This window comes from Sebastes umbrosus, chromosome 17 (assembly GCF_015220745.1).
Source record: "Sebastes umbrosus isolate fSebUmb1 chromosome 17, fSebUmb1.pri, whole genome shotgun sequence".
NCBI classification, from domain to species: domain Eukaryota; kingdom Metazoa; phylum Chordata; class Actinopteri; order Perciformes; family Sebastidae; genus Sebastes; species Sebastes umbrosus.
In genome coordinates, this window is record NC_051285.1 from 25837885 (window position 1) to 25853719 (window position 15835).

Here is a 15835-nt window from a genome sequence, read left to right on the forward strand (position 1 = left end):
TAAAAATGTGCAAAAATGTGCATTAAAGACTGTAGATTATAATCTAAAAATGTGCATTAAAGACTGTAAATTATAATCTAAAAATATGCATTAAAGACTAAATTATAATCTAAAAATGTGCAAAAATGTACATTAAAAACTGTAAATTATAATCAAGAAATATGCAAAAACATGCATTAAATATTATATAATCTATAACAGCGGATATTTGGTGTTTAAGGGATACTGACAGTGTGTGACTAAGTGTTCAGATTGATAGCCTGTGGGTAGAAACTGTTCTTGTGTCTTGTTATTTTGGCATACAGTGTTCTGTAGCGCCTCCCAGAGTAAAATTAGAACGCCAATAATGTGCTGACTTGATGATGTTACGATCTTGCGGCGGTCTTTGATGCATGCGTCTGTGTGTGTCTGCGTAGGGCTCCCCTGTTCCATCTGGCAGAGTGGAATTTGAGAGGCTTCTCAGGGAGTCTCAGAAGGAGGTGCTGCGGCTCCAGAGGCAGCTGTCGGTCACATCATCCAGACAGCAGCACGCCCACAGTCCCGACCCCGGCGGCCCTCAGAAGTGTGGGGGAATTGAGGAGGAGGAGGAAGAAGAGGTAAAGTCATCCCCTCATATCAGAGCACAGCACAACACTACGCTGACCCCTGTTGGTCCTAAGTGATTTTAATAAGAGAACCTTTTTTATCATTATTATTATTTATTTTATTATTATTTATCATTTTTTATAATTTATATTTGTATTATTTATTTTATTTTAGAAAATACAGTACAATAACAACATATACATATAAAAACTGCTCATGTCGGGTACATTTATTAAGTAAAAAAATATATATCTTTATATATCTATATAAAGAAGAAGTAATACAAAATCAGAATAGATTCTCATCGGTCCATAAGAAATTTATCGCACACATAATTAGTTTAATTGCCTTCTTATTCTCACGTGTTGTCTCAGTTCTTGCCCAGTTTTCTTTCTTAAATAATGTTGAGCATCCTCCCGAAATATTCTGATATACATACATTGATAAAACAAATGACATATTGTTTCTTCTTCCAGTTCATAGAATAAGAGAACTATGTCTATGCACACTAAAACTGATGACGTCAGTCAACTGTACATGAGCAATAACAATAGCTAAGCAAGTTATATCATAGTTGCTGCGGAGTGGGGATCTTTTTTTAAATATTAAGAATTTTAAAAAAGGCATATCATTTTGCCACTAATTTCTTTATTTATTAACGCAACTTGCAATTTTTAGGTTGTAGCCGACTCAATTTAGAAGATACTGACATCATATGAAACTAGAACCTACGAAATCGTTCGATACCAACCATGTCATACTAACTTGTCGTGAAGGAGGTTAAATAACGCTCCAAACTTGCGCTAAATTTTGGCGAGGAAAAACTGGCATGGCCATTTTCACAGGGGTCCCTTGACCTCTGACCTCAAGATATGTGAATGTAAATGGGTTCTATGGGTACCCACGAGTCTCCCCTTTACAGACATGCCCACTTTATGATAATCACATGCAGTTTGGGGCAAGTCATAGTCAAGTCAGCACACTGACACACTGACAGCTGTTGTTGTCTGTTGGGCTGCAGTTTGCCATATTATGATTTGAGCATATTTTTTATGCTAAATGCAATACCTGTGAGGGTTTCTAGACTTTGTGTTGTTAATTGATTTACAATAATAAATATATACATACATTTGCATAAAGAAAGCCTATTTGCCCACTCCCATGTTGATAAGAATATTAAATATTTGACAAATCTCCCTTTAAGGTACATTTTGAACAGATAAAAAATATGCGATTAATTTGCGATTAAATATTTGAATCAATTGACAACCCTAGTTTTTATACCTAGGAGCGTTGATGGTGTTGGTACTACAGTATAGTTTGGATTACAGTATACGCCGCCCACAGAGTTTCTCTAAAACCTAGTGTATGTTTATGTTGGCATGGATGCTGTTTTGCAGCGTTATATAATGGCTTGTCGTTGGGCCCTGATACTAATCTGCCACAAGCCATAATGAGATGATTCCCTGCCTTGAACTTGGGCCTGATCAAAGATACCGAAGTCTCACACTCTGATCCTCTCTTCATTTAATACTGATCTTCTCTCGGTTCGCCTCTTAGAAACAATTATTCACCGGTGAAATGATGCACACATTCTGTACATCATAAATATATGAAAAGGATACATATTGCAGAAAGGACGTTATTTTGTAATTTTGAAATTTAGTTGGCCACACATCTGAACATCTGTTATAGGTTGTTTAAATGTTATCCTTTTGAAAGGTGTATTAATATCAGTTTGCATCACTTAAAGGGATACATCTTATTAATGGATATTTTTGTAAAATTGCCTGTGAAGTAGAGTAAATTCTCTGCCTGTGAAACTCAAATGAGAATGCCGATTGTGGTAATCTCCCGTTTGTGGGACGCACACACGCACTCCCAGTGGCACGCGCACACCCAGAAAGGGGCCATGTTGTGTGAACTCTAATCCCCTCTAACAACAGAATGGTACAGTCCAGTAATCCGCTCTCTGTTGCTGTGGCAGCGGTGAGAGGGTTTTGGATGGTAGGTAAGACTCCAGCCGCACTAAAGACTCTTCTATCTCGCCCTGCTCTGGATAACTAGCAGGCCAAGGGGAGCCTTGACGTTGCCACAGATCACACGAAAGGGGTAGGTCGTCTTGTTGAGTTTTGTTGTCTCCGTGTGTCGGCCCGCCGCCGTAGTTCTCTTCGGCTAAACCTCATATGCGTCTGCTTGGATGCGAGCCTGAAGCCCTGCAGGACTCAAAGTTGAGACTTAACACTGAAAACTAATCAGTGTCATGACGAATCGGGGGTGTGAGAGAATTGGCTCAAGGCGGCCAGTGTTGCATTTGTGTTAGATATTAAACGCCGGTTTATTCTGGAAGATTATTAGTATGTTACATGCCCCATGTTGGTATAACAAGGGGATTTTTCTTTTAAGTCTGTTGTTTTTCCGTATTTATTTCTGTAAATCCTGTGCTAAATCCTGTGCACCATGTCTGTGATGGACTGCCACTTTCTTACGAATCAGAAAGACGGGACATGCATGAGGCCTAGTCAAGGGCAGCCTGTGACAAACCTGCTTTTATAACTGTCATATTTTGGAGCTTCCAGAGGCAGAATTTGGACGGGCCGACTTAGCGACAGGGTGGTAGAGCGTTTGATTGGTGGACATCGATATGCTCCGTATTAAAAAAAGAAAATCAACGGCCAGGCCAATCCATTAAGGTGCTTTTAAAAGAAGTGATCCAGTTACCCGTTTCAGTAGTCTGCAGGGATTACACCAATGTGCTTATGGCATTCAGGGCCTGCTGAATGGGATCTGACCCTGCTTTAGTACGCATGGGCCCAAGGTGTACTTGATCCTTTAGTATATATGGACCACATCAGTGTGGAGTGTACACAGTGGCACCTCACCGTGTGAAGCACTGTGCAACATGCAACACCTCAACATGAGGATAGACTTTAGACATGGCTGCATCCTTCATCATCATAACTGATAATGATTCATATGGCTGCACACATTCATCAGGATTTCAGTATTCACTTTATTTATTGTTTTAAATAGGGCTGTTAATTAAAATATTTAATTGTGATTAATCGAAAATTAATCACATATTTTTGCATCTGTTCAAAATTTACCTTAAAGGGAGATTTGTCAGGTGTTTAATACTCTTATCAACATGGGAGTGGACAAATATGCTTGCCTTATGCAAATATATGTATATATTTATTATTGGAAATCAATTAACAACACAAAACAATGACAAATATTGTCCAGAAACCCTCACAGGTACTGTATTTAGCATAAAAATATGATCAAATCATAACATGGCAAACTGCAGCCCAACAGGCAACAACAGCTGTCAGTGTGTCAGTGTGATGACTTGACTGATTTGCCCCAAACTGCATGTGATTATCATAAAGTGGGCATGTCTGTAAAGGGGAGACTCGTGGGTACCCATAGAACCCATTTTCATTCACATATCTTGAGGTCAGAGGTCAAGGGACCCCTTTGAAAATGGCCATGCCAGTTTCTCCTCACCAAAATTTAGCATTCATTTGTAGCGTTATTTATCCTCCTAAGCCAACGATCACTTATTCCAAATCCTTATAATAATATAATAAACATTTCAATTTTAAAAGAAGTTCAGTTCATCGTGTCATTACAAAAAAAGCACAGGAGTAGAGACAAGACAAGAGAAGGCGTTTCGGATTTCTGCATTTCCAAGTTTAAACAAGTGCTAGTGTCCTCTGTTGATACATCAGGACGTACTGTATTGACCTGTCTGTCACGACCCACTCAAGCCAAAAGACATACCAAAATAAGATACCTCCATCAGGTGTAGCCTGTAATATTTAACTGAAAAAATAAAACAGCAAGGAAATGTAGGAGGTGAGCAAAACATTCAATCAAGCTGGAACTGTCTTACATTTATAGATATTTACATACATGATACTGTATGAAAGCCTGACTTAGGCCTCAGTGCTTGAATGCATAGCAAACAGGTGTATGCATGTAAAATGTTAAAGCTCCTATGCACAAAATAAAAGTGCATGTACAAGTTATACTTACTAATTAATTAGTTCCAGGTAAAATATGTTGCCAATCACATTCATCTATTACAATTAAACAAGTTTGCATGCCAAGAAATATTATATTTAGCATCCTAGCTCCTCATTCAGCATTAATCTTTAGAATATTAGCACTTGTTAGCTGTAATTGATGATATATTAATTGCAGATAAGTATGGATCCAGCACATATTCACTCAGAGCTGCAACCAGCTTTTCTCCTACCGGATTATTGTCATTGATGATTTCATTTGACTCCAGTGGCTTCAGCAACGATGTGTATTTGTCTGCAGAGTGTGTTGGAACGCCCCACGCTGCAGAAGTTAGCTAATAATGAGCTTTTGAAAGCTGAAGCTGATATATTGGATTTGAAGCTGAAGCTAACCATAGCATCTTTGAATTTGACCACCTACTCACCTACCTGACATTGACTGGTTAGTTGATAATTCATATTTGAATGAAAGACCAACACGGACACAATAAATCAACAAATAATAATAATAATATAGAGTTTTACTATAACGTCACATTTTTGGATGGCTTGATGAGACTGTTCGAGGGCAGGAACCAGCTATACGCTTAGGCCTCAAAAACAGAAAAGAAACTTTCAAAATGCAAACAAAACCTTTTGGAAAAATGACTGCTGTATACAATTATTAAAGGACCAGTGTGTATGATTTAGTGGCATCTAGCGGTGGAATGGAAACTTCTCTCATGTGCCAAGCGTGTAGGAAAACTACGGTTGCCAATGTGAAAACACGACAGTGCAACACTAATGAAAACATAGTTATGAATATTATATTCCATTTTTCTGCCAATAGATCCTAAATCCTACAAACTGGACCTTTAAACCATGTTCCCTTTAAAGGAGGGTATGTTTTATTATATTTTTTTAATATTATTCAGCTTTATATTAATGCAAATATTTCTCATGATTTATTATAGATGGTGATTTATTTTAAAACACTGATTGACTGTGACTAGTTAAGGCCAATGCAAGCACAAAATTATTGCAAATATACGGAATGATTTATCTATTCAATGTATGTATATAGTCTATAGGCTGCGTGGTTCTTTGGGGACTCATTCTAATCATGCTCTTCATCCTTTTCACCCACATTAAAATATCATTTTAAATATTCTTGAATTGATAAAGGTAGTCAAAGGTAATAGGCGTTTCCTCTGTGGGATTGAAACAGCTGGTGATGCTCTGAAGGATGTTTTTTTTTGCAGGATAAATTTAGATAGTTATCTTCTTAAATAAGAATCACCACTGCTCAAAATGTATAAGAAATGAATTGAATATCCATTGACAATTAATTGAAAAAAACAAAATCAACCCAAAATTCCTATTAAAACCAACAGACATTTAATTTTTAATTTCAAAATTGTAAATTGTAAAATAAAAAAAATAAATAAAAAAAGAGAATAATCATACAAACAAGTGGAAAGCCAGAAAAAAAGTAATATTTGCATAAAATGAAAAGCATAAGCAAAAGAAATTGTCAAACACTTGATGCCTTGGTTTACAAAAGGAGTGAGAAGAAGTACAAACTTATTTAATCCCACCCCTTCTCCATAAATCATTCATTGATAATTAACCCACTTCCTTATTGAGCTAAACATATACAGTACTCTAATTAATTTTCCTAAACTTGTCTAAATATAATGATTATTAACTTTTACCTCTGTCATACACAAATATAAATGAATTACTGATATAAAAAAATATAAATTCATTATCAATCAAGAATTCATTACTTATAATGTATCTTAATCAAATACAAATTCATTACTAACGTATTTATCTTATCATACTGAGTAGTTATCTTTTCGTATATGCGCATATTGTTATTTATAATATACAAAACATACACGTAATTCAATATGCAATACATACACAGTACAATACACAGCATCAGACCATGCATGTATACACATTAAACCATCAGGCCAGACATGAAATGAATTTAGCCATTATGAAGTGGGTACAGGAATGCCTACCCATTTTTGTACACCTTCAACACCTGCTCTTTCAGCTCATATATTTTAGAGCAATGACACCATTGTTCCCATTATAGTTTTGTCAAAATCCATGACTATGTTTGCTCAGAACTGTAAAGAATGCTATTTGAATTAGTTGGAACATTTGACTCAGTTGATCTTTTCTCTTAATTGTCCATATGAGAACAGAGAATTAAACACTGCGCCATGACCAAGTGAAACCTCTGAAACATGCTCAGCTTGTTAGGTCACACTAAGTTTTGTTAGGTTAGTGTGTTGGCACATAAACCTTTTGAAATGATTCATAAAAGCCTAAGCCTCGGTCTAATGCTCTCTATGACAGTCCCTTTATTCCTCGTAACATTGTATAAATGAGGCATTATATAATATTCCCCCCTCTGTGCTCATCCCTCAGAACCATGTTGGAATTATATCATACGTCGCCTGAAACCTGATTATATTTGCTCTGAGCTCATCATTGTGAGCTCTCGCATTCCCTTTTGCTCTTTTAAGGGATTTCACCTGCAGGGTGACGGCAATATGTGTCAATGCTGATTGTAATGTGTTACTGTCACTGTGTGGCTCAATCTAAAGTTTAGATTCTCCTTAAAGTCACCTGTGATAGGAGTAATTAAGCTGAATCAGGTTTACTTAATGCAAAGAATAGCTGCACAAGTAGCGGAATAATAATTCAAATGATGGGGTTTGTTCAAATTTGTATAGGGATTATATATATATATAGTTATATAAAATGTATAAATATCGAAAAAATATATATAATTATTTATATATATATATATATATATATATATATATATATGTATATGCAGAAGTGGAAGAAATTCTAAAATATTTTAGTAGTAATACCACAGTGTAGAAAAACTCTGTTCAAAATCTAAGAAAAACTAATAAAAGTACAAAAGTATTAGCATCAAAATATACTTAAAGTACCAAAAATACTGATTATGCAGAGTAATGTATATTATTGGATTATAATTAGCAATGCTTTAAATGTGTTCATCACTTTAAAGTTGCAGCTGGTTAAGGTGAAGCTTAATCTATAATAATACAACATCATTTCTTTTTTTTTTGCACATTCTTTATTCGACTTTCATGAAACATAAACGATACATAACTATATCAATATACAAACATACACAAGACAAATAAAAAATAAAATAAGAATACATTAAATACATAGAAATAAAAAAATAAAATAAATTTAAAAAATCTTTAAAAAAAAATTCTAAATAAAGAAATGTAGTGGAGTAAAAAGCACAATATTTCCCTCTGAGATGTATTGGAATTGAAGTATAAAGAAGCAGAAAATGGAAATAGAAAGTACCTCAAAATTGTACTTAAGTACAATACTTGAGCAAATATACTTAGTTACATTCCACCACTACTTACTGTATGTGTCACTCCCACCTTGGCACATGGCTGCCAGATTATAGCAGCAGACTCCACACACTTACGACTCAATGCGTATGAACTAGTGCTACAAGCTAATTAAGAATCACAAGAAGACAAACTGGTTTAACTACGACTGATCCATGAATTTGCCAGGATACTGGATTCAACTGGAACGTTTGTACTTCCGATGGACATGATGGGACCTTTACTGACCACCGAAAGGAATCAGGAGAGCACTTGTTTAAAGCCCTCAGTCCTGTGTGCTGTTTTTGTACAGGGGCCAATGGAATTAGAGCCTCCTGCTGGCCTTTCGTCACCACTACTAACGCCATCTGGTCTCCTATCCAGAAGATAAAACAGGGATAGCCTCGCTTAACTTCACAGACATGACACTGATGTGGTGCTTAACAGTCACAGTAGGTCTTCGGCTCCATACTGAGGTCTACCTTATCCGCCATATTGCTTGAACTTAAAGACAACGACCCTTCGTGCTCCCTGATGCAAGCTGCTTCACATGTGAAAGGAAAACGTGTTTATGGCATCTGCTTGTTAAACAAACAGGCGTTTAACAGAAGTTTAACAGTGTGCAGCCAGAAAACTTTCACATGATAGTCATGCTGCAAGTAGTAGTAATACAGAGGGTAGAATCTTAGACTGTATGTAAGAAGTGGACGTAGTCACCGTGACCCATCAGTTTGTGGACTGCCGTTTGGAAGCCTCAAGGTCGACATTTTGAGTGACAAGAGAGGATGGAGTACAAACAAACGCTGAATAAGACATTTTTAGGCAACCAAAATGTTATAATTAACTTTCATGAACTGAAAACACACTATGAAAGGGTTAAAGTTCTAGGACGTAAACGTGGACAACGCCGTGGTATCAACCTGTCAATCATAAGGTAGCCACGCCCTAAAGTATCCCCTGCTTTATGGTCTATTTGACTCTAAATGGGACCATTATTTACTAAATGAACATTGTGCTGTATTGAAGAAGACTTCAAACGAGCGGTTGAGACCATAAACTCATGTTTACAATGTTTACTGAGGTAATAAATAAAGTGAGAAGTAGGCTCATTTTCTCATTGACTTCTATACAATCAGACTTCTTTTTGCAACCAGAGGAGTCGCCCCCTGCTGGCTGTTAGAAAGAACGCAAGTTTAAGGCACTTCAGCAATGGCTTCACTTTTCAGACCCCGGAGTTGCCCACTGGGTAGAATTCAAGGATGCTGGGAATGGCTATCTTAGTATATATAGTATTATATTATACCAATGAGAATCAGCTCCCTTCTTTATGACATGAAGAGTTGTTTTCCATAGAAGCCATTCTGTCGGCCGACTTTCCTGTCTTTCAGAGGCTGTAGCCGGCTCAGTGTTGGAGATAGAGTGAAGACTGGTATCACATGAAACTAGAAAACTTAAGGAATTCATTGGCTAGCATGTCGGGAAGGAGCCTTGACCGTCCCTTGACCTCTGACCTCAAGATATGTGAATGAAAATGGGTTCTCTGGGTACCCAAGGGTCTACCCTTTACAGACATGCCCATTTTATGATGATCACATGCAGTTTGGGGCAAAAAACATGCAGTTTTTTTGCAAGTGTGTTTTTTTCATCTACTCTAAAAATGGTTTCTGCATACTGGGGTCCTTAAACAGTCTTGGAATATCACTGTAAAGCTGAGACTCTCTTGGATCCAATGAGCACAACTGCATTTATGTGTGATGATGTCAGTCCCCATAGTAGCCATTTCATTGTAGTGAGACCATTTTTTGAAACTTGACTCTGTATAAAATGACCTGTGGTGACCTCTAGGATAATCACAGCCTCATGAAACTTTACAGCCACAAACTACAGACCTAGAGCATTCAGAGAATGGATGGCTTTCCTCGGTAGATTGACAATAAGGGGGTTTCTGAGCAGTTTCCAGAACAGAAGTGCTCGCCATCCAATCGCTGAAAAATGCAATTCATGCAGAAATCTCCAAATGTCAAAAGTTTTTGAGACCAAATCACAGCATGGCTTTTTCTATGGTGTTCCTCAAGGTCTTGGTGTCTTAATGTGGTATTTTGGAGGGATTATTGATCATTTTTATCAAATGGGTGGTAAAAAATAGTTAAATTTAACACCAAATCTGTGTAACAAATGATATCAAGCCAAAAATGGCAACAACAACTTATGAGACATAATAGAGCATGGGAATGGCCATCATATACTTCTATCATAATGTTCTAAGACCTTATACACTTTCAAAAAGTATTTTAATTCATATTTTTTTTCTTGACACACAGTACTGAGTTGCATCTCAAATTAATCTTCAAGTTCTTCAGAATGAATCCCACTTGATCATAAATTGGAAGCGTGTGGCCGATTTTTTATTATTAGCATAGGTAACGCCCCCTAAATACTATATAAGGGCAGGTGTTTGAGTGGAGAGATGCCACTAAAAATTGCCGTAAGAAGAAGAACTTCAGCAGTAGTGATATCGAGGTGCCGTTAAATAAACTTTAACAAAGTAAACATGTGATTTTCCAGAGCATCAGTTCTGGCGTTGCAGGAAAAAAGCATCGAAGAGCAGTATGTAAGCCATTCAGAAGATGAAATATCATCCAAGGGTTTTCATAGTCTCAATTGGGATCAGTGGACCAATAGTATTTCTTTAGCCCACAAATTTAATAATCCAATCATTCTAATTACTCTAAAACATATAATAATCTTTATTTGATTCTATTATATTCATGTTTTTCTATGTTCCTCAAATTTGTAACTTATGTTTCCTTGCATTGGACAAACAATCTGTTTTCTTATCTTGGTAAGAGTGCTCTCGACCGCTCGTAAAATGTTCTCTTATCTACTGAAAATCAATTGAAATCAGTGGATACTAACAAAATAAGAACAAATCTTGGATACGAACAAAATGAAGAGTAAATTTGTTCTGATATTGCTTGCTGCATGAGGCCCATTATTAATTTTTTTGGGGGGGGGAAGTATGTGACTGGTTTAGCAGTACCCCTGCATAGAAATTGTTGGTACATGAGTCTCTCCATGCTGTGTCCTGACAGAGAAATCCTGTCTTTCACATGTGGAAACTGTGCCTGAAGTCTGCAGTGATATGTCTCTTAGTGACTAACAATGTAAAAGAAAGGAGATCCTCCCCTTTGCAGCACATGGCAGGGCGACTTTGATCCTGTTATTGGGTCATGGCTTTGGCTGCACTAGCACAGTTCTACTTTGAGCATAAGTAGGTTTGCTCTAAAATTAGAAACTGATTCCCGACTCTTAACCCTTAACCAATGTCAGCCTGTCCCCCACCTGGATCCAAGCTGGACAAATCACACAATTTATAAAAAACGTATGTAGCCTATAACAGCAGTTGGCTAAGAAAAGCAGCCTAGTGTGAAACATTCAAGTAATTACAGCCATCTTAATTAGAGAATATAGGCTTGCTGCTAATGTGTCGTAGTCCTGTTGCAGGCTAGAGGGATTCCCCCCTGGATTATTCTTTGATTGTAGTCGGACCACTGGGAAGGAGGCTTGCTGCTAATCCCTCACTCACGGTGGGGGGTGTAACGTTAAATTACTGTACAGTATAACAATCATACATTTGCTCCCCTCAGTAGTCATGGTGGTCGTCATAGTGCTGTTTATCAATGTTGTTTTGGTGTGAGTGGCAGAGTGTTGGAGATATCAATCTTCTGCCTTCTCTCTAATATAATGGAACTAGATGGCACTCAGCTTGTGGTGCTCAAAGCTCCAAACAAAAGCAGTATCATGTAGAAACTATTTTCTTTCTACCGAACTACACCCGCCAACCTTATCACCGCGCAGAAGGAAGCGTGCATCTACTCGTGGACAAGAGGCTCGTGCTCGTGACAGGGCGAGATGTAAACATTAAAGGCATCCTCCTCGGCTGAGATGTAACGTTAGCAAACTCAGTGATGCTAGGTGAGCCAGCAGTATCGGTTAGCTATAAACTATAAATGCAAAACTCTTTTCCGTGAGTAGATGCACGCCTCCTTCTGCGCGGTGATATGGTTGGCGGGTGTAGTTCGGTAGAAAGAAAGTAGTTCCTACATGAAACTGCTCACAATAAGATCTGTGGATTATCTTGAGAAACCGAGTCACGGTTTCTGGAAAGAGACATTGCTGTTGAATCTTTAGGCTTCTGCACCGGCAATGTCCGTGGCTGGTGGCATCATGTTTTTGGGTTGTCCGTCCGTCCATCCGTCCGTTTGTCCGATCCATTCTCGTGAACACGATCTCTCAGGAATTCCTGGAGCGAATTTCTTCAAATTTGGCACAAATGTCCACTTGGACTCAAGGATGAACTGATTTGATTTTGGAGGTCAAAGGTCAAGGTCACTGTGGTCATAACTCAAGAATTCATATGACAATTTTGAATGTCTAACAAGATAAAATGATGAAAGGATGACCTTTTGGACGGACATGGATGTAAACTACAACTTGACTTTTTGGTGGAGGCATAGAACCGCGAGGCGTTGATTCTAGTTCAAATTTATTTTTTTTGGCACTTTTAGGACCACGAGCCAAGTGCCATCTAGTTCCACTATATTTGAGAGAAGGCAGACATCTCTACGGCCGATAGCTCCACACTCGGCAACTCACACCAAAACAATCCAGACTGATAAATAGCACTACAGATAAGAGGAAAAACATGCATTTTGAATTTTGTGGTGAACTGTCCCTTTAAGATAAGAACAGAAGCTTTATTTCTGGACGTATGAAGTGACTGACTGAATGTTTGTCCCTGTCCCTGTCAGGTTGTAGGAGAGACCCCGTGTGTGGTATTAGATGAAGCTCCATCCAGGTGTGAGAAGACTCCCGGAGAGGAGGAGGAGTCGGGGCTGCGAGTAACGCCCCAACCGGGCCTCAGCCCGACCCCCTCCCATCAGGAGGAACACACAGAAGAGCAGCGCCTACAGTTTCTGGTGAGAGCATCTCCTACTATACTCAGCTGATATTTCATAATGTCACTTGCATGTAGCACAACATGCAAACCACATCGTTTTTCCAGTGCTAATGTGCTACATTTGGGCATTTCAGTATGAAATCCAGTTTAATATTGCTTTCATGAAGACAAAACCGCTTAAGAAAGCAATTTGTTAATAATTACTCTTAATATTATTCAACATAATTGAATAGAAAGCCCCAATTATGATTGTTGCTGAAATTAGAGGGTTAGTAATACACACGGTGTCACCGCGCTGGCTCTCAAACCAATTCTTTCCTCCAAACAGTCGTTCATGAGAGTCCTACACTCCTCTTAGCAGCAATAACTACACATTGTGCCTAATTGCAGGTATCTAGCTATCCACTTTGCATTTCCATGTGATACTGAAGCTCGTATTCAGTGCTGCTGTGACTGAGCTGACTGCCACTGAGGCTGAAACTATGGTCAGATTTGTTATGTAATGCTGTGGGATTATTTTGAGCTTGTCCCCTGGAAACCGAAGAGTACTGTAGCACATTGCCCTTGCTGATTCTACAAGTGGGTCTCATGGCTTAAATAGACCATATTCCCTCTCAGCTGCGTGTTGACTGTCTTTGCTGGGATGGAAAATGAAGATTCCACATATGAATCGATGATGTATAGAGAACTGATTAACACAGTAGCATTAGCATCAGCAGCAGGCTGCATGTCTCCTCCTCCTCACCCTTCACTGAGCCGTTCACGTGCATCATATCTGCACTACCCTCAGTGCTCTCACTGATGCGTCAGGAGCATTTTGAAAAGCTGCTACTGCAGTTTTCTGATAGTGAGAAGAAGTCATAATTAATGTGCAGATGTACCACTGTAATTTAAGTTATTTACATGGTTTGCTCAAATGCATGATTGCTGCAGACACAGCTTTCTCATTTTACCAAAGTCCTGATTAAATCTGCATAATTATGAGGAGAATGAGTAGTACGTGTAATGCTGTGCATCATTATATTCGTTCAGTCATGCTGCACAAGCAGTAACTTAACTTATTTGAGCTTCACCATTTTCGCTTAGCATGGTGAGAATAGCTTTAATGTAGCTCTTTTTTTACCTTAGTGTGTCTTGTTAAAGGATCTTAACCTTACATCATAGACGAACTAGTCATGGGGAAAAAAGTGTGATGTCTTAGATGAGTGAAATGAGTTCAGCTGAGTAAACACAGAGCACCCCCAGAGACAATGATGACGCTCATATGCACAAAATATTCAGTTTTATTGACGTTATTCCGAAAAAGACAATATTCCTACTAAGCTGTTTACATGGCTAATAAAATATAATATTCCACTAATATTCCTGTTTACATTCAGCCGTGCGTAGCCTACTCCGATTAATGTAACCGGTGGTGGACTTGTTTGACCGTGCGAACACAGCCTCCCTCTTTCATTCCTTCAACCACCTTCTTGAAAAGGTCGGTGTTAGTCGGTGTCTTTCATAATGTTTGAAAGTAGTTGTGTTTCTCCTTCTTTTCTTTTGGGCATCCATCTCTGCTAACTGTCGGCTAGTTTGTTTGTGTACAGCGCATAGAGCCGGCCATGAACAGGCAAGAGGCCGAACTGCCGTAAAACCCCCAATTGAGATGCATATTGCCGAATGCGTTGTATACAGAATAATATCGGCATATCCCACATGTCTTGATCGGAAAATGCTCCATTCCGAAAAAGGCCCAATTCAGAATATCCGAACAGAATATGCTGTTTGCATGACCCTTATCAAATTCAGAATATTTTGTCATATTTGGAATAATAGTTGGGATATTAGTGTGCATGTAAACGTAGTCAGTGTTAGCCCAGAAATCACGCAGGTGATATTTTTAGCCATGCTAGCGACGTCGGTCGGTCCACCACTTTGGTCCAGACTGAAATACATAAATTGAAATACATAGATTGTAATACCTTTAACAATCCCTTCACTCTTCATCTCTAGCACCGTCATCAGGTCAAAATGTTGGTTTATGACCAAACACCTGCAAAACTAATCACATTCTTTTGTACGTCCCATGAAAATAGCCTCATTGCATGGTTTAGACGACAAAAAAAAACAAGGTTAGGAAAGTGCAGAGAAGAAACAAAGCGACTGGTGACTCCATGGTGTGAAACAAGACACATGATAGTCTACACCAGAGTTATGTGAAAGAACAATACAAGAGAAATGTATTAGAAAGATATTAGTCATGTATTAAACATTTTTGCAACATTTGCAGATTCTTAGAGTAATAGATTTGTTAGATTAGAACGTAATCTATCAATTATTATACTATAGATTTAAAATTATAATATTTGTTTAACTATGAACCCTTTTGTAAAAAAAAGATATGTATATATATATATGAAAACTTGTCACGGACCCCCTGGAAGAGTGACAAAGACCCCCCAGGCCCCACTTTGAGAATCACTGGTCTATAGATTTCGTTCATGGGGAGCTGGAGAATCCTAATTGGTAGAAAAATCTGAAGAAGAAAAGTCGGACCCAAAACAAATGAACCGTTCAGTGAGGAGTGTCTTTGTTTGATTGTGAAACAGCTGACGGTACATTTAAGTTGCAATCAGTGGTAGTTTAGCTTCACAGTCCTGACTTGAACAGAACGTCCTCGCTTGACACACGTTATTCAGGCTGTTAAAGCTGTGACTGAAACACAATCAAGCAAATCAGACCTCAGATTCCAGTTTAATTATCATTATTGTGTTGCTGTGTCATCACCGGTACAATATCTATTCCAGTCAGCTGCTGGTGGTCTACAATTAGCCTGTCTGCGCTGTAGCTCCCCCCCCAAACACACACACACACTCACACACAGTCAC

The 15835-nt window shown here is 38.2% G+C and overlaps 1 protein-coding gene across 1 annotated transcript in view; it reads left to right on the plus strand.

Moving 5' to 3' along the window:
* LOC119475435 (peripheral-type benzodiazepine receptor-associated protein 1) overlaps positions 1 to 15835 on the plus strand; it is a 79804-nt gene that overhangs the window by 34017 nt on the left and 29952 nt on the right. Inside the window, exons 6-7 of the mRNA XM_037748132.1 lie at positions 417 to 596; positions 12817 to 12984. Coding sequence (XP_037604060.1) covers positions 417 to 596; positions 12817 to 12984 — 348 coding nt within the window. The remainder of the gene's footprint in view (positions 1 to 416; positions 597 to 12816; positions 12985 to 15835) is intronic.